At 35.4% G+C, this 19450-nt stretch overlaps 1 protein-coding gene across 1 annotated transcript in view; it reads right to left on the bottom strand.

The window, feature by feature from the left end:
- Positions 1-19450, bottom strand: part of LOC124366032 — a 64833-nt gene that overhangs the window by 31921 nt on the left and 13462 nt on the right. Inside the window, exon 2 of the mRNA XM_046822236.1 lies at positions 4136-4239. Coding sequence (XP_046678192.1) covers positions 4136-4152 — 17 coding nt within the window. The 5' untranslated portion in view covers positions 4153-4239. The remainder of the gene's footprint in view (positions 1-4135; positions 4240-19450) is intronic.

The following is a 19450-nucleotide window of genomic DNA, read 5'->3' as shown; positions in this document are numbered from 1 at the left end:
TTATCCTTTACGCTGTGATATTGATGTCCTTGACATTCTTTATGCACAATTCCGGTGCTATCTGTATATAAAACATAATCGGTAGTAGATTCTCAGGAATAGAGTTTCAGACCCATTGTAGATAAACAAGCTATGGGCTGTTAACAAGTTGTCAATTACATCTTTGATTATATTAGATACACAAATATTTAGTTGTGTAACTAATATAATCAAAGGTTATATCGAAAGTATTTCTAGTTTTTTTGTAATCACCCCAACCACATTAACATGTATAAATACACAATTCAGAGTTTAGAGCACTCTTAAATTTGAGCATCGTTGTATCGTTAAAATACTACCTGTATAGTACCCCTATGCTGGCAGGTTATAATCAGATATTTCACCATTTAATGCTTCTATGGACAAGGATCCAGTTAAAATAAAATTTATCTGATCAATCTCTCTCATCGATACTTACAATCTGTAAGTCATCATTTAACTTCTTGGGATTTAACAGAGTAAACGCGTCGTGAAGCGTATTATATTTGTATACGTCAGGAATTTCAGGAAAATAAATTCAGCCATACTGGCTCGTAAAGTAGGGCAACTTAAGAGTAGTGAAAATAAATGCTACAGCTTTACTGACATAAAGTGCCTTCCGTCGATTATAGCTTGGCACTAAATATTCCTAGGACGTTGTCGTCATTTCTATTATTATCAATAAAGTAATTTGTTTTATAGTAACCAGTTACTCTAGCCATCATTGAAAACTATATGCAAATAGCGCCGAAGAAGAACACTTGCGTTAAAATAGGCTACCTCACTAAATACAACCACATCAGCATGTCGGAAATGCTACACGTCATCACTTTTTTTAGCAGCATTGAGAATATACTGACTGGCTCAGCATATCTGAAACACCTGTCTTAGAACAGCATTAGTCATACATCGGAACCAAGGCAATAAGCACTGGATTTTTCAGCAATGAGATCTTGCAAACATAGAAGAAGTTTTGGGTGGCATAGCCAGCTCACCTCACCAGCTTCAATTCAAACTTGGAACACGCGCTTGGTCGATATATCTATCTTGTCAGCGAAATATCTCGATAAGAACTCTAGTAAGCACTAAAAAAGTTAATTTGGTGGCTCCACGTCAGGATTAGGAATGTAGTAACTTCACGTGTAAATTTATCTAGGTAGATTCATGTTAGGATTAAAAATGTAGTGATATCACTTGGAAATCTATCTTAGTAGCTTCTTGTTAAGATTGGAAATGCAGTAACTTCACGTGCAAATCTATCTTGGTAGCTCAATGTCAGGATTGGGAATATAGTTACTTTACGTGCAAATCTATCTTGGTAGCTCCGTGTCGAGGTTGGAAATGAAGTGACATCACGTGCTAATCTATCTTGGTAGCTCTACTTCAAGGTTGGAAATGAAGTGACTTCACGTTCTAATCTATCTCGGCAGCTCCATGTTAACATTGGGAATAATATATTTTGGTATCCCCATAAGGAAATTGAAATTTTAGTGGTTTCTCCGATACCTGTATAATATGAATTTACGTCCATTATATACCAGTATCTAGATTTGAAAAATTATCGGCAAGTCTATCTCCAACAGCTTCAAATAGATAATAGTAATATACAATTTCCAAATACAATATACAAAATCACAAATACAAACTTAGTTATAGAGTAACGAAATTTATGTTGAAGATGGAGCTTGTATTGGCTACTTGTTAACTTATTTACATTCAAACACATAAACCAAATATTTAAAGGCTTTTGTGATGTGTCTGACGAAGATAGCCTTGCAATCGAAGGCCTCACAAAAATAAAAGTTTTAAATATTTGATTTATGTATTTGAATGTAAATAAGTTAACGAAATGTATGTTTTTAAGTTAGAATCCATACCAATGATGACACTCCGGGTTTGTTCAAATAATAATAATAATAGTTGTTATTAATTCGTAATTGATTATTGCACATATACCTTTGGATTATATTCTGCCCTTGAATTTAAGTTTTTTTGCCGATAATAAAACTCAAATGTTTGAAAATAACTTTGATTTGTAATGAAATGAAGATTATAATTTGAATTGGAAATGAAAATGTGCGACACAGTTAGTGTCGGTCATCTAAACATTTTGAAACACGTCATCAGTTGAAGAGATAAAACATTATGATAGAACAGATGGTTTTCTATGTGAGATTGTGTCTAATCACAATGGACGGAGGAAGTCGTTATACTGCACATGATAATAGATCATTGCTTTCATAGTACCAGTAAAATAGTCATAATACTTCCTGGAAACTAAGAAGATGACACATCAATGTTGATAACATTATCTTTTCGTTCTGCACGATAACTAACTTGTCCTTGGGTGACAGTCTGTACGCCCGTCTCTCCAGAACAAACTTATCTATGGGTTTAAAATTGTGCATGACGCTTCACAACAGTTCAGTCAACATCAACTTTGATGGTCGTGCATGTCACTCCGTGGCATTTGGCTGTTCATCTATGGGCTTTTGATGAATTTCATTAAAGCCACATATTGAGGCTGCACAATTTTTTTTATCTGCCGGGGGATGTACAAATTTCTCTTCTGTACGATTGTATGTCTGAATGCAGGATATCTCAAAAATTAAATGAGCTATATACTTGAAATATTGCATTAATGAAGCCTATTATGTGAAACTTGACGTGGCGTACATCCATCTTGTATTAGAATAGGATCAATTTATGGCTGTTGCCATCGTTTCAACATATTTCTATCCCCTTTTTACCAGCGTTATCCTCTTAATCATTAAGGACATCTTGGATGTTTTTAATAAAACGAGCTTTGCAAAGCTTATGTTTTAGTTGATATGAAGATAACGGGAAATATATGCACTGCCAAATAAAAGGTACCCATTATTGGAATTACGTATGCTGAAAAGACAACAACTGCACTGATATCTATTTTGATTTTATGGCTTAGGAACAACTCTAGACTTTAAACTGGCTTAAGATTGTAGATGTCTGATACGTCTCAAATTAAGGTACAATTTTTAAAAATGTATTACTTTTTTACTACTATTGTCTCAGGACTTTTAAATTACGTGCAGAAAAATTATGTCAAGAAAAATACCACGGTATCTGATTGGGTCTTTAAGACGGGAGAATACCTGATGGGTTTTAAAATGATATTTAGACTTAATATCGATGGACGTAGTTTTAATTTTACAACTTGGGCATTTAACAATGTGTGAGATCTCAAGATCAAATCCAAAACTATCGCAACAGAACTACACTGGACGAAATGCTATAGACATGGGACAAGAAGAAATATGAAGAGTAAGTAACGTACGTAGTTAATTATGACACGATTAAACATAAATAAAGTTGTAGCTTTTTGTAATTTTATAACCTTAATCACTCCAAAGTGAGGACGTCTTAAGACAAAATTCTAGGCTTACCATAACATAGTACCTACTTAATTGCCCCATAGTGCAATAATTATATTAACACGAGCTTAAAAGAAATAAAAATAATTCTTCTCGTATTTGCCGATGAAATGACAATATGGTTGTGACTTTCTTGAAAATGCTGAGTCACTAAGCACACGGTACGTTATCGCGTACCATATACAACAGCTACACTAAATTATAAGATGACCACATTTCTGGTACAAAACTGCTACTTTCAACTTTCCGCAACCATATCTTTAATTACGTGCCTTCTCGAAGACAGCACATGTTAATTTACCCAAATACCTCCAAAGTTTCTTTGTTTATTTTTCTCAGCCTTTCCTTCTAGCACTACATAAACCTCTCTGACTAATTTACTTTGGCTAAAAATCGTTTCAGTTTCTAATTATATATTTTTAATGTATTGCGCAATTGATAAATTGTGCACGCGTGGGATGCTGTATGGTAGTCTGAATGGACTATTGTTGTTTCGAAACAATACATTTAGTTCAAATGTAAGAAATTTGTATTGTTGTTATTGTTTGTTCTCTCGTCGAACCAGTACGACGCATCCTGCCCTTTAAAAATTAAACTAGATTTGACTCTTCTCGCACGTGCTGTAGGTTTACACATTTAAACATTATAATAATCAGACTATTCAAATGGTTTATTTACCACTGTACAATTAGTTCAGAAATGCTGACCTCAGATGCTTCAGCATGATGCCGGGCCCGGGCTGAGGCTATTGCTGATGCGGAGCAGCAGTAGATCCATCATGCTGCCACGGTCACCTCGCGGACATCCCGACCTGGAATAAGTAGAACCGTCAGCACCTCCTTAATCTATAATATTATTAACCTAAGAACTCAGGTACACCAGAGAGCTATCACACTTCCACGGTCACCTCGTGGACATCCCGACCTGTAATCAGTAGTCAGCACCTCCTTAATCTATAGCATTACCAACGAAGAACTCGGGGACACCAGAGAAATATCACACTTCCACGGTCATCTCGCGGAAATCCCGACCTGTAATCAGTAAAACCGTCAGCACCTCCTTAATCTATAGCATTACCAACAAAGAACTCGGGGACACCAGAGAAATATCACACTTCCACGGTCATCTCGCGGACATCCCGACCTGTAATCAGTAAAACCGTCAGCACCTCCTTAATCTATAGCATTACCAACAAAGAACTCGGGGACACCAGAGAAATATCACACTTCCACGGTCACCTCGCGGACATCCCGACCTGTAATCAGTAAAACCGTCAGCACCTCCTTAATCTATAGCATTACCAACAAAGAACTCGGGGACACCAGAGAAATATCACACTTCCACGGTCATCCTCGCGGACATCCCGACCTGTAATCAGTAAAACCGTCAGCACCTCCTTAATCTATAGCATTACCAACAAAGAACTCGGGGACACCAGAGAAATATCACACTTCCACGGTCACCTCGCGGACATCCCGACCTGTAATCAGTAAAACCGTCAGCACCTCCTTAATCTATAGCATTACCAACGAAGAACTCGGGGACACCAGAGAAATATCACACTTCCACGGTCACCTCGCGGACATCCCGACCTGTAATCAGTAAAACCGTCAGCACCTCCTTAATCTATAGCATTACCAACGAAGAACTCGGGGACACCAGAGAAATATCACACTTCCACGATCACCTCGCGGACATCTAGACTAGATATCAGTATAACCGTCAGCAACTAAAAGGTCTAAAATATTATTAACGAAGTACTCAGGAACACCAGAAATTTAAAGTCATCAGTAGTATGATCTATAATATTATGAACCCATAACTCAGAAGCATGAGGGAACTAAAGTCAGGAGCAGCATGATCTAATACATGAATTACTAAGAATTTAGGAACAACAGGAATTTAGGAACTATCACATTTCCATGTTAGCAACTCCATGATCTATATTAGAAATTAGAACTCAGGAGCTTCAGAGAACTATCACATTTCCATGGTCACATTGCTGGGTGAAGTCAGAAACTCCATAATACCTAGATATATCCTAATAAAAGCTATCAGGGTTTATGATACAAAACATTTAAAAGAAATATCGACATTTCATGTGGAATGTGTAATTAAATAGGATATATTATGTACTAAAAAGAAAGATATTGGTTATTTAAAAATCATTAAAAAATGTAAATGAATTTTGAATAGAAGTTAAAATAGATTATTAAGAAATGAAAGGGAAATGAAACGACATAGAAAACGGAAAAATCAAATAAGCAGAGATTATAAATAAAACATAACTATATAATTTTATTTTGATATTATTTTAGTAAAATGTCATATTTACAAAATAAAATTAACTATCTAATAATAAAAATAAATAAAATAATTATTACCTGATTAATAGAATTATTAAACAATAATAATTTAATACTATTATTTATTATTAAAATTATCGTGGGTTTTTTGTCTGTACGATAAAGTTGTTAGCATTTATACACTGAATAGACTTCAGAAATGAAGTAAGACACGATTGTGCAATTTCAAGGGGCTACAGTTTCATTACACCATTTCACTAATTACTTACTCTATAACGGACATCTTATGAATCAGTGTTATGTCAAGTTTTGTGAAGAAACGAAATGTTTCATATTGGTTAAATAATTTTTACCTTTATTAAAGCAGGTTACTGCTATTGATATTTTCAGTTAAATTTACTTTTCTCCTCAGGATGGAGAATTAAATTATAACAATTAACTTAATATTTAGCCTGATGAAGATACTTAGATATCTAAAAGAAATAATTTAATTGTAGAATATGCGAAGACGTGGTGTGTAATCTCTAAGGTCGACTAATTTTGAAAAAGGGTATGTACAGTTCAATTACTAGTTAAAGTGTGAGATATATACTTTAATATACACTCAGAATTATATTTGTATTTGTATAATTTTGTCAATAACACGTACCTTGCACCATCAAGCGTATCTAGGCATGTTTGACAAGCCCTAGTAAACATGGTTTTTATTGATCATTAATCAAATTTCGTTGGAGTTCATTGTCAAAGTTTACATCCCTCACTATTAATCAAAGCTCGAGACGCACTCTCCGGGGAAACAGAACATTTCACAGTTCACTGATTAAGTCATATTGACTGGAGACAATATGAGACAAGGATGGACAATAGTTGGATGACGTGTGATAATATCTTCATAAAACGTCTCAAACAACATTCCTCTAAGTAACTGGATTACAGCACTTCACCACGAATGCGGAATTCACTGTGGAATAGCTTGTGGGACAATTTTAAAGGCTATTGTGCTATGGAATGCCACAAGGCGTTGTGTTGGCCCGCTTTTGTTCGTCGCCGCTGCAGAGCACGTCCTTCCACGTGACTTCATCACAGACTGACAAAGAACATAGATGCAGCTGCAATCTTAAATAATATAAAAATATGAATTTACGTTTTATTCCAACGTAGAAACAGCTGCAAACGTTAGCATTCTTAAATATATAAATATACTTATCAAACCATACTAACGAATTTAAAAAAGGCTTCTGACAAAGTTCTCCTAAAGTTCCCTTCAATTTTTTCAAGGAAAGGATGATTACAGATTTACAGGATGATTTTTGTAGGCTTTCTAAAAATGTATAGAGGACAATAAATATGACATATAGTCCACAATACATTAACAATATATAGCAATGGCCCAAATAACGGAATTTCCAGGATATATTTTGCATTTTCTCCGATCATGACCCCTCCCCCCAAAAACCAAAATTACAATAGTAGAACCTTTTATGTTTTGAGCTATAATGCATACTAATTTATACATAACCATTCTTTATACAAACTTTGAATGGCAACCATCTTCGAATTGTACGGATATCGAAAAATTACAAGAATAACATTTATTTATAACTAATAATATATTGGGAATTAGTCGAGTTAAAATCCTGCTCAAATGCGAATGGCCGCCATCTAGCAAAAGGTTGACTGGCTAATGAACTCATCCAAGCTATGTGCAGTACTTACAACTGTTGGACTTTAATTATATTCTATTAGACCTACTTGTCACTACGCATGTCTTTAGCTGTACCCTGTTCTCTACTATAGAGTAGGAGCATTCATAGAACTAAGCAATCTCGGGCGGACACAAAAATCATCATTTGGGTCAGTATGAAAATGTTGGTGCATGAGTGGGATGCATCGTCACTGACCCAAGGTACATTCGGACTCTTACTCTAACAATCCACAATGCCATGGAGTTTGATGAGACCTCGAAATATCACTTCAATTTCTCAATTTCAACATTAAATCACCTGAGTGGAGTTTTCTGAACATACAAATGTCGGCTTCTACGCATCTGGCGTATTCTTGTTGGAGAAATTGATTATTTTGAGGATTGAGCTTGAATACATCAAACATAACCAATCCGGATCTCCATCCAGTTGAGGTAGCGACATTCGGATCATCCGTTGAACTCTGAAGGCTTTAGTGTTACTGTAGAACTTTGTAAATAGTACGAAAGGACATTCCTGTATGTGAACATATGAAACCCTGAAACTGCATTCCTCTTTTAGGATTCGGAATTAGATGCTCCCAGCTAAAATAGGCGCACGGTTCTCTAGTGTTGTCCATTGAATTACAGGTCTACTGCCGCCTCCCCGGGTAGTGTCGAGGCGGGAGATCTTGACTTCCGGTCTAGATGCCAATTATTGCCTGCCTATAGCTCCCACAGCCCGGCTTGGACCTGGGAACCACATAACAGTGCTTTAATTATCTGATTTAGTTGTCCGGTAACCTGTGCTTCTGCCAGTCTCTGGAGGTCGGTTCGTTCCATTAAGACGAGGATTGGATTGGTTCCCATTTAATGACCACGCTGTTCCAAATTTCGAATACCAGATTGACAGACGTAAGCTCATATTGACAAAGTTTAGCCAACATCCTTCAGCAGGACTTTTTCTGCAAAATAGGCACATATTCTGGTACCGGTATAAGTTATTAAGTTGGCCAATACGATACATGCTGACAAAATCTATCTTAAAAGTTAGGCAAAATCGTTCAACTGAATCTTGGGGTCCATAATTCATTTTGCAGTTAGACCGTTTTAGAAAAAAAAGGATATATGCCTTGGACAAAGTTTCTAGAATAAAACCATTTTACTAGTAAGTCAAATTTCTTATTCTAAAGATTAAAAAGGACAGAATACCTGACGACCTATCTTCCACGATTTCATGACATTTGTTGGTAACTTCATGAGAAACGAAAACAAAATCGGATAATGTATCGGAATGATTGTTTGCTAATTTGTTTATCTCGCGTTTTTGTCTTTTCCAAAATGCTCACTCAAAAGCCAAATGTTAAAAGTTTTAAATTTAAATTTGCTTTTATAACCCATTAACGGCCGAAAAGGGGTTTCTTGAAATCGTGTCTGCGTCCGTCCATCTCTGCGATAAATCTTGATACAAATATTAATAGTGTCCTTGTTCCAAAGCCCTAAATAGATTTTGGGGCCAAAAAGTAACAGGACAATCCGTCCGTTCGTTTGTTCTAGTTCTCCTGGGGCAATGAATCATGCCAATCATATGTAAGGCCAGAACCTTTGTTTTGAAGATTTAGATAAATACTTCGTGCGGATTTTGAGTGGTACCGGTATCCATTTTGAGGATAATTCTAAATTATGATTTATATGATAATCTAATCCACACATCTTAAAAAAAAATATTTAGCTAATCTTGCGAGCTCAGAATAATAGACAGCTCCCTAACTTAGAACTAACCTAATCCAAATATGTCACTAAAAAACTTGGAGTTACGTAGCTAACTTTAAGTGTTGTTATAAATAACTATAAGTTCGAAAATAAAGACGGAATTCTTGTTAAGACTTTTCTGCAATCCAGATTTGTGATATTATAATGCACAAAAAGTAGTCTCGTTAATAACTTAAAATTAATGTAAATTTAAATTAAATCTCTCTAGAAATCTGTAAAACATTTCTGATCACTCGTTATTTGATAGGACAAGAGGTTTTTATATATTTACAAACACGCTTTAACACAGCTCTATGATGAATTGAAGTACTTTGTAACGTGATATGATAAGTATATTTAATTTCATTGTGACAGCAATACATAATGGTATTACAAGTCATTCCGTAGATAATTACAACCCCTTATTACCTCATCTCTACTGTAATAGCGGGTTTCGAGATTTATTCTTGTTTTAACGAAACGCTTTGCACTTAACTAAGGATTTTATGTACATAACTATCAGTGCAAAGAGCAAGATATAATTGTAATGAGCGGTTATTTAAATAAATTCTTCACGGTTGTAAAAGATAATAATATAGGTACAGTAAGTAGTGACAATTTAACTGTTTCCCTCACAAGAACCTGCAACTGTTTATGTTCTTCTATTCTTGTCTACAAACTGTTGACGGACTGTAGGTGCGTGGGGTCTTCCTTTGATACTTTAATAGTTCTGTTTGTTAACAGTCGTAGGCCTACCCCAGACACCTGCGCCGTGTCCTTACGTCACCCCCCCCCCCACACTTTGTCTGGAGCCATGGACAACACAACACGCACACAACACAACTTGTCTGTGATTGGGAAGCAATTCAATTTCAAGATTCAAACAAAGCCCCAGCATATTAACCTCTTGTAAGGTTCTTTGTGAAGAAAAGAAAGTCACTTTGTATACGACAAGTAGTGAATTGTAATTGATATTAATTAAATTAGATAGAGAAATATAATTTAGAGATAACTTTCAGGCCTAATAAGATAACTAATTGGAAAGCACGTACTATTTTATAAATAAAATAAAATATCTTATAATTAATGAACAACTCCGAAACATCAATGCTCCAGAGGGATTTACATAAAATATGTAGGATGAACAAATGTAATTTTGAATTAATCTGAAAATTCGTTATACAAAATAAGTATTCTATTTTAATTTATTTTAACTTTTAATGTTGATAACAAATTAATTTAGACATATTTTTACAAAAAGAAATAAATATTACCAATTTACAGTAACTTAAGCCTTTATGACTTAAAACTAAAGCGGATGATACTATCTGTAAACAAACCCTTTGGGAAGAGTTTTGTAGAACTTTATTAAGTAGCAATACTTCACAACATTATTCCCTTAAAAACTACTCATGAAATGTACTTGAATTTTGCAAGATGTTTTGTTTCATATAACGTAAGAGCAACAAACAGAAAAATACATTCTCATTAATTTTTAAATTGAGGAATATTACAAATTTGTAATATACGGTATTACGAAACTGTAATAATCACACACACACACACACAACACACACACACACACACACACACACACACACACACACACACACACACACACACACACACACACACACACACACACACACACACACACACACACACACACACACACACACACACACACACACACACACACACACACACACACACACACACACGCACACACACACACACACGCACACACACACACACACACACACACACACACACACACACACACACACACACACACACACACACACACACACACACACACACACACACACACACACACACACACAAAAACCGAGACGACGAGCCCTGCTAGCGTCAGTAGTTACATCGATACTGACCTATGGCATTGCCATCTGGGCAAGTGCACTAAAACTGCAGGAGTGCCAGAGGATGATATAGCCTGTAGGCCGACAAATGGCACTGAGAGTTACGAGTGCGTTCAGAACCGTCTCCAGGGATGCAGCACACGTAATCTCGGGAATACTGCCAATTGAGATTCTAGCAGAGGAATACAGGAGCTTATACCAGTGTAGAATCCATAAACAAGAAAATGTAGATGACTGCAGAAAAAGAGAAAGACAGAAGAGTCTGGAGCACTGGCAAGCCCACTGGGACAACTCCGAAAAGGGTAGATGGACACATCAGCTCATACCGAGTCTAGCAGATTGGATAAATCGCCAACATGGATATCCTAGCTACTACCTGACGCAGGTACTCACGGGACACGGGTGCTTCCGTAAATACTTACACAAGTATAAACACGAGGACTCACCAGAGTGCCCAAAGTGTCGAGGGATAGAGGAGGACGCGAGGCATGTGTTTTTCACATGTCCGAGATTTGACTTGCAGCGACGAAAGCTTGAAAGATTAAGTGATGTGGTGATTACGCCAGAAAACTTAGTAAAAGAAATGCTCGCATCTGAAACCAAATGGAAAGCAGCAACGGACTTCTCCAGGGAAGTCATCGAAGAGCTAAGGAAGGAAGAAAAGAAAAGGAGGGAAGAGCGAGACAGAAGGGCGAGACGCCTAATAGTGAACTCTCCACACAAAAGTAGAGGAAGAGCGAAATCGCTTAAATGCCTTCCCCCGTGAAGTAATACCTAGCGGCAGTCCCGCGGGGGGACAAAGGCTGGGTGAAGAGAGGTTTACGTTTTAGTCGGTATGGGTCTTGGTAACCACATGGACCAAAAATCCATAGGCCAAGATCGAGCCCGGCACTACGTGCGTAAAAAAGCATTTTTTTTTCCTCTCTAAAAAAAAAAAAAAAAAAAAAAAAAAAAAAAACACACAATTCATCAAACTTCAAATATTTGTACATTATTTCGATAGGATAAAATATAATTATGCCTTTTTACCAATTTCTCTACTTTTTACTATATGTAATCACCGCAGCAATAATTTTATTTTCCTATTCATATTATACAGTAAATGAGGTATCAAATAATTTTCAGTTTATTCAGCCTTTCGTTTTCACTATGACTTTTGTGAATTTTACTATCATACTTTACAAACTACGAGAAAGTATGTATGAACATTTTGATACTATTTGAAATATACGTAAAAACACTTGTTTTAAGGTTAATAAAGGTTGCAAATAAAAATATAACAGTGTTATAATCCGTACCAGAGTTGCGAGTAAGCTAAACGAGATACGACAAACGTATAAAGGATTCAGTTTTGCTCAAGGTGTAGTCAGGATCTTGCTCACAGATCATGTCAGTGAAATTACGCAACATTATACAGGCAACCGTGGTTCCGTTGTAAGTACAGTGTGTGATCAGAAATATTATACAGAGTCTCTCACTTAATTCTCTGTGCTACATGGAATCTCTTTAGATGATCGGCGATCTGCGTGCTATTAGCTACAGCGAATCTACATTGATTGAACCTATTCATTAAATCCAAAAAAACAACTTCCCTTCAATCTTGGCTGTACTTATTGCGAAGTCGTTAGCAGTGACCCAACTATTTGGTTATGCTCCATTTTAGATGTGTACTTCACAAAAAGAGTTCTAATGAAGTTTTTCTTAAGAAATTGAAACTAGAATGCCGAAATCCAAGTAAGTTACCTGATGCCTAGTCCATGTCCTCGAATTTCCAGGATTCATAAAGTAGGAAGGAACGGGATGATAATTGAGATAGAATTTCAATTTTTAAACTGAATCCATAAACGATTAGAGCAAGTTGTCTTCCGTATAAGAGTTTCCAATGAACCCCATTTTTATGTCTCGACTTTTCGTAAGACATACTCGTATTCTTAGGGCGGGGCCAGTTTATTTTTGTGTTTTTAATTCATCTATGTAACTTTAAGTTACACAAACACCTAACTCCCCAATACGAAATTGTATTTACAGATTTTTCCATTTGTTTATTATGATCGGCGAAATGAATGACACCAAAGTCACCGAAATCGGTTGGGCCACTTTTTCCAATATTGTTTGACGAGACAGTGTTTAACTATATTGTAAATTTCTGCAGGCTTTTAGATGTATTGCATTCATATTTCTTGAGGTATCATAAGCTATAAGCCTTGTTGTCTCACAGAGGCTTAGAACTACATGGGAAAATTCAAAAACAGATCCAGTCATGGTAGTACTAGATACTGTTAGCAAGTCACGAGAAGACTTCTGAGCAGTTGCCTATCGGTCGTTGCAGCTAACGTATTCCAGATATACGAACTACGATACATGATTTTATTTATTTATTCATTCGGCATTGCATTATTTTACATACGATATTATAGATTCATATAGACTAATAACGCAAAAAGCAATAACAATAACAATTGCCAGAAAAAGTAAAAACTATGAAATGTTGTGTATAAATAATGTGTGGTAGACAATTGATAATGTGCCTTAAATTCGATTGACCTGAAAAACTAAGATACATATAAATTATATAAAAAATGACAACATTTAAACAACAATAACAAAAAATATAGAAAAATATAACAACAGTGAAAAATAATAATAATAACAAATACTCGTATATACTCGCAAACTGGGAAACTGTGACAAAATAAGAAACATTAACTGTAAGTTGTAACATATTAGAATTAAACAATGAAATGACCAAATAGTAAAATTGATACAAAGCAAACATCCAACAAATCAAACAAACCAAATAATAAAGCACGACATGTAGGGTCACAAATAAAACCAAGAAAAGCTCTGCAACTTTGCATCAGAATCAAATGTTTTAACTACCTTACATTAAATTCGCTATATCTCCTATGTGTTTTGGATATAATATCTTGAGCAATATCTAATAATTATTAAAAACTTTATGCGACTACTAATACTGGTAATTGTAACGAAATTAAATAAAGTAAACTAGAAACAAATAACACGTTCCTATTAAAAGGGAATAATAACAATAAAATGAATCTTTATAATTAATAATGTTAATTATTTTCTAATTTTAATTTCATATTTAATATAATGAATATATTTAAACTAACAATAAAGTAAAAGAATAAATACCATATTATCATTATAGATTTTCTTCTACTAATTATTTCAATAATGTAAAATTAATAGTAGGTATATTACAGACCTTGATCTGTACTTGAAATTTGTACTTTTAGTCTCCCTATGTCAAAGCATATTTTCCTGAGAAATCCTTACATTTAAAATAGCGCTAAACTCGATTTTATCAAGGTCTAATTATCCTACAATTGTATTGCTGAACAGAAATGAGCTGTTTGTGTATGTAAAAAGTATTAAGTAAAAAGTATAAGCTTGCGAGACAAAATTGTATAATTTTGGCGCACAAGTTTTTTTTTTTTTTAATTGTAAACTTTCTTAAAGGATCAAAAGACAAAAAATCTGAATTATCTGAAACGATCTTAACGATTTTGGTGTGACAGAAGTATGTGTACATTTTTCTTCAAGATATGTTAAAAAAGAATTCATATTTTTGAAGTTTTAAATGGTGTTTGTGATTTTGCATCAAGGCTAGTATCAGGTAGCTTTCTCGTTAAAATATTTTTAAAATTATAAATCACAAATTTTGATTGATATGGTATTAAGGATTTTACTAATCTTTCAAAAGCTAAAGATCAATAGAAGATACACGTCAACAAAACAGAGCATTTTTAAAACCTATTCCGAAAAATGTGAATTTTAAGTTGATTCTAGCCTCTTAATAGGCCGGGTGAACATTAACGATGTATTAACGTGCCAAGAGTTTGCGCAGTACAGCCCTATTGCTGTTGAATAGCTACTAGATAAACGGACAATCGATGCACACACATCGCGGCAGCTGGCAGGTAGAGACCCTCTACGTCACGCTTTGGTTCCTTTACAGAAAACATACCTGAAAACACCGCTCTTAATAGACTACGAAGAATATTTTTCTAAAAACTACGATTTCGGAGGGAGAGAGTACTTTTTGAAATTTAATATAGATTAACAAAGCAAACAGATAAATCTATTAACGTGCAAACGGACTTCAGAAAGGGCATCACAACAAGATAGCAGTTACTTGTAGACGGCTCTAGTCAAATTACGGATCTTTGTCTTTTCCCTACAAGATTAATGTTAAATTTAATGGACTTTTACACTATTATTTTTGGTCGTAGCGCTATGGGAAATGTGTCAATTTTAATATAAGTTATAATGAATACGCATCTAATCACATTTCAGAGAGTTTTATAAAGCATGTAATTTTTAAATATTTAAACTACAAACAAGAACGTATCCAGAAAAAAGTTTTGGGGGATCCTGACAATTGACATTTTTGTAGTAGACAGAGAGTAAGGCCCCATTTTGTTCCTTAAACAGTTCTTGACCCGTTTCTTAGTTGAGAACGATCTTTCAGCACTATGTGTCAGTAATACTGAATTAAAAATAATAATCATTTACTCAAAAATAATTGAAAAATTTTGGGGTCCAGACCCCTTGGATCACTCGCCTGCTAGGTCCTTGATTACTAAGGAGTTTGCAATTTTGTTCTGATTTATAGAAGTGTCCAAACAACTCAAATAAGTTAGAAAAGTGCACGAGGTTTAACTTTTTTGTTATAGAGTTACACTCAAGATAGCCACCCGTACACCCGACTGTTAATCATAAATAGTATTGAGGTATTAACCCACATTTCACCAGATAAGGGTAAGGAATCGTACCAATTGTTGGCCAAATATTGAAAAGAAATATTATGATTCTTTTCCTTCGGTTTTATTACTTAATTTTCGACATAACTTGCAATAAAAGTTCAGTAATTCCAACTATATTATAATGCAAATGCACAAGTGTGTTTTCTATCAAAATACCAAATGGAGTAGCGAAAGATTAAACCTACCACCACGCAGGCAGTCTCGCTTTACCAAACAATTTCACACAAGCGTGGCCTTCGTATCCGTGTAATTAATTTGCTAGAGTAATTACAACACCGAGCATGGGAAGCTTGCCAATAAGCTTCTTACATTCACCTTCGTGCATAAATTTGTTTCCCCAGTTTGTGACAATTCTAACACTTCAAGGAGGACTGAAGGTTTCTTAATTGAAAATAGTTGGCACACACCAACTAGTTAACCCATTACATAGGATTTGTCTACTTACATATATCATCCAGTTTGTGACAATTCTTGAAGGGTTTTTAAGTGAATATAGTTAGCACACCGACTGGTTAACCCATTACTTAAGTTTTGTATATTTAGATATATCATCCAATTTGTGACAATTCTAACACTTGGAGGTTTCAAAAGTGAAAATAGTTAGCACATATACCGGTTAACCCATTACTTAGGATTTGTCTATTTAGATATATCATCCAGTTTGTGACAATTCTAGCACTTCAAGGAGGACTGAAGGTTTCTTCAATGAAAATAGCTAGCACCTACTAGTTAACCCATTACTTACGATTTGTCTATTTACATATACTGTATCATCCAGTTTGTGAAAATTCTAGCACTTCAAGGAGGACTGAAGGTTTCAAAAGTGAAAATAGTTAGCACATATACCGGTTAACCCATTACTTAGGATTTGTCTGTTTAGATATATCATCCAGTTTGTGACAATTCTAACACTTGAAGGAGGACTGAAGGTTTCTTCAATGAAAATAGCTAGCACCTACTAGTTAACCCATTACTTACGATTTGTCTATTTACATATACTGTATCATCCAGTTTGTGACAAATTCTAGCACTTCAAGGAGGACTGAAGGTTTCAAAAGTGAAAATAGTTAGCACATATACCGGTTAACCCATTACTTAGGATTTGTCTGTTTAGATATATCATCCAGTTTGTGACAATTCTAACACTTGAAGGAGGACTGAAGGTTTCTTCAATGAAAATAGCTAGCACCGACTAGTTAACCCATTACTTAGGATTTGTCTATTTACATATATCATCCAGTTTGTGACAATTCTAACACTTGGAAGGAGGAGTGAAGTCTTAAATGAAAATACATACTACCAAGTGGCCAACCCATTACTTAAGTTTTGTATATTTAGATATATCATCCAATTTGTGACAATTCTAACACTTGGGGGTTTCAAAAGTGAAAATAGTTAGCACATATACAGGTTAACCCATTACTTAGGATTTTGTCTGTTTAGATATATCATCCAGTTTGTGACAATTCTAACACTTGAAGGAGGACTGAAGGTTTCTTCAATGAAAATAGCTAGCACCGACTAGTTAACCCATTACTTAGGATTTGTCTGTTTAGATATATCATCCGGTTTGTGACAATTCTAACACTTGGAGGAGGAGTAGTCTTAAATGAAAATACATACTACCAAGTAGGCCAACCTATTACTTAAGTTTTGTATATTTAGATATATCATTCCAATTTGTGACAATTCTAACACTTGGGGGTTTCAAAAGTGAAAATAGTTAGCACATATACTGGTTAACCCATTACTTAGGATTTGCACCGATTTTGGACGACCGATTTTACCGGCCGTCCAGTTCCACAATTCTAGCACTTGAAGGAGGACTGCCAAGGTTCCGTTCCCTCATTCAGTTCACTATTGAAATATCGGTCGTCCGACTGTGTGTTAACCATTACTTAGGATTTGTCTATTTACATATATCATCCAGTTTGTGACAATTCTAGCACTTGAAGGAGGACTGAAGGTTTCTTCAATGAAAATAGCTAGCACACCAATTAGGATTTGTCTGTTTATATACATCATCCTAAATGTGTCTATTCTCAGTAGTATTAAAACACTAACTATTTACTGCCAAGTAAAGAGTTTTAAGATTCCGCACTATTTGCAATTTAAATATCGAACCGCTGTTATAATTTGAACATGGTCTGCAGTTCATTCAACGACTTTACTGTTTTATATGTTTGAACTGATGCCAATTCTGGTGTCGTGACGTAAGCATATTGCTGGACTGGGCATTAGTGATATGGAATACGTAATTATTGTATGCCAGAGCGAAATAAATCACTACCTAATCATATTACTTCAGTAGTAAATGGCGGTTTAGAATGATTTAGTACTCATATTGTAAGCGTAATTCCTGATTTGGTTACAGTAAGTTTTACAAAGTGTTGTTTGTGTTTTACCACACATATCCACAAAAAGAGCCAACATTTACCCAGTGGCGTACCTAAAAACTAAGTTTAGAGGTATCATGGCCCTTCTGAGAATGCTGCCTTTTTGTTTGCAAGTGGGACTTTTTAACTCTGCTTAACAAATTTACGTCATACCCGGCGGCCACCATAATTTTAGTCCCATAAGAACAAAATTGGAAACACTCTCACACTCCTAGTGTCAGTCGTGGAAATGGGAGATTAAAATTTTAAAACACGTCCAGACGCTTTTTAATTTTTCCGATATTTTTAATTGGGATGTCAGAAAAAGTAAGGCTCTACAAGAAAAAAATAGAAATAGAAGCGTTTGGGCGCGAATTAATGGAATCTTTTAAATGAGACAAATATCACAACAACAAAACTACGACAACAAATAAGGAAGCAATAGTGTTTGTAATACAGTAGACTTTACCAATACTGATGTACTTGATTTGAATTATATCCCAACTTGCAATATAAAAACATTACGCAATAACGCTTGAAACAATATGACACGTGTGATACAACATGTTGACATCGGTGTTAGCAACAGGCAGGATTTGTAACAATGGTACATGGTTAAACAGGCACAGTACGTGGTACATAGCAGATTAACCTTCATTATAACTGTGCAACACTCCGAACACATGACATTAGTTGCAACAGGAATCGCGTACACCGTATTTACTATGCGGTACCCGCTCCATATACAAGGTCAACAAGGTGGTTTTTACCAACATACATAATTAAAAATAAAACAAACTGTAAATGTGCAAGAAATTAACATTTTAAACTAAAGTCTACGTCATTTAATAATTTTTTAAATTGAAAAAAATCTATCCGGGCGTAGATACAAGATAATAAAATGAGAGTGTTTCCGCATTGTACAACTCTTCCACATCGTAATTTATTCAGTTCATCCGGTACTACTGAGAGATCATGAAGCGGTACACGAAGGCCGTCCAGAAGGATTATGAAATCCGTCCCACATACTGGCCAGTCCTTGGTGCCGATTTTGGCTATCACGCCTCCTCCCCCTCCCCCCTTCTCCCCCCGCACGGTGCCGTACAAACGGCTGCCCCCCGAGGAACGTGGCCCATTAGAGCCGGTGCCGGTTTGCGATCGCCGCAGGGGCAATTGAGTTTTTACCCGCGATGTTTCCAGTGTCCTCCGTTCCTCCTGGGAATTAGCGGCCACTG

This window comes from Homalodisca vitripennis, chromosome 7 (genome assembly GCF_021130785.1).
Source record: "Homalodisca vitripennis isolate AUS2020 chromosome 7, UT_GWSS_2.1, whole genome shotgun sequence".
Lineage (NCBI taxonomy): Eukaryota > Metazoa > Arthropoda > Insecta > Hemiptera > Cicadellidae > Homalodisca > Homalodisca vitripennis.
Note: the sequence above shows the minus strand (reverse complement) of the source record. Positions and strands in the feature narration are given on the sequence as shown.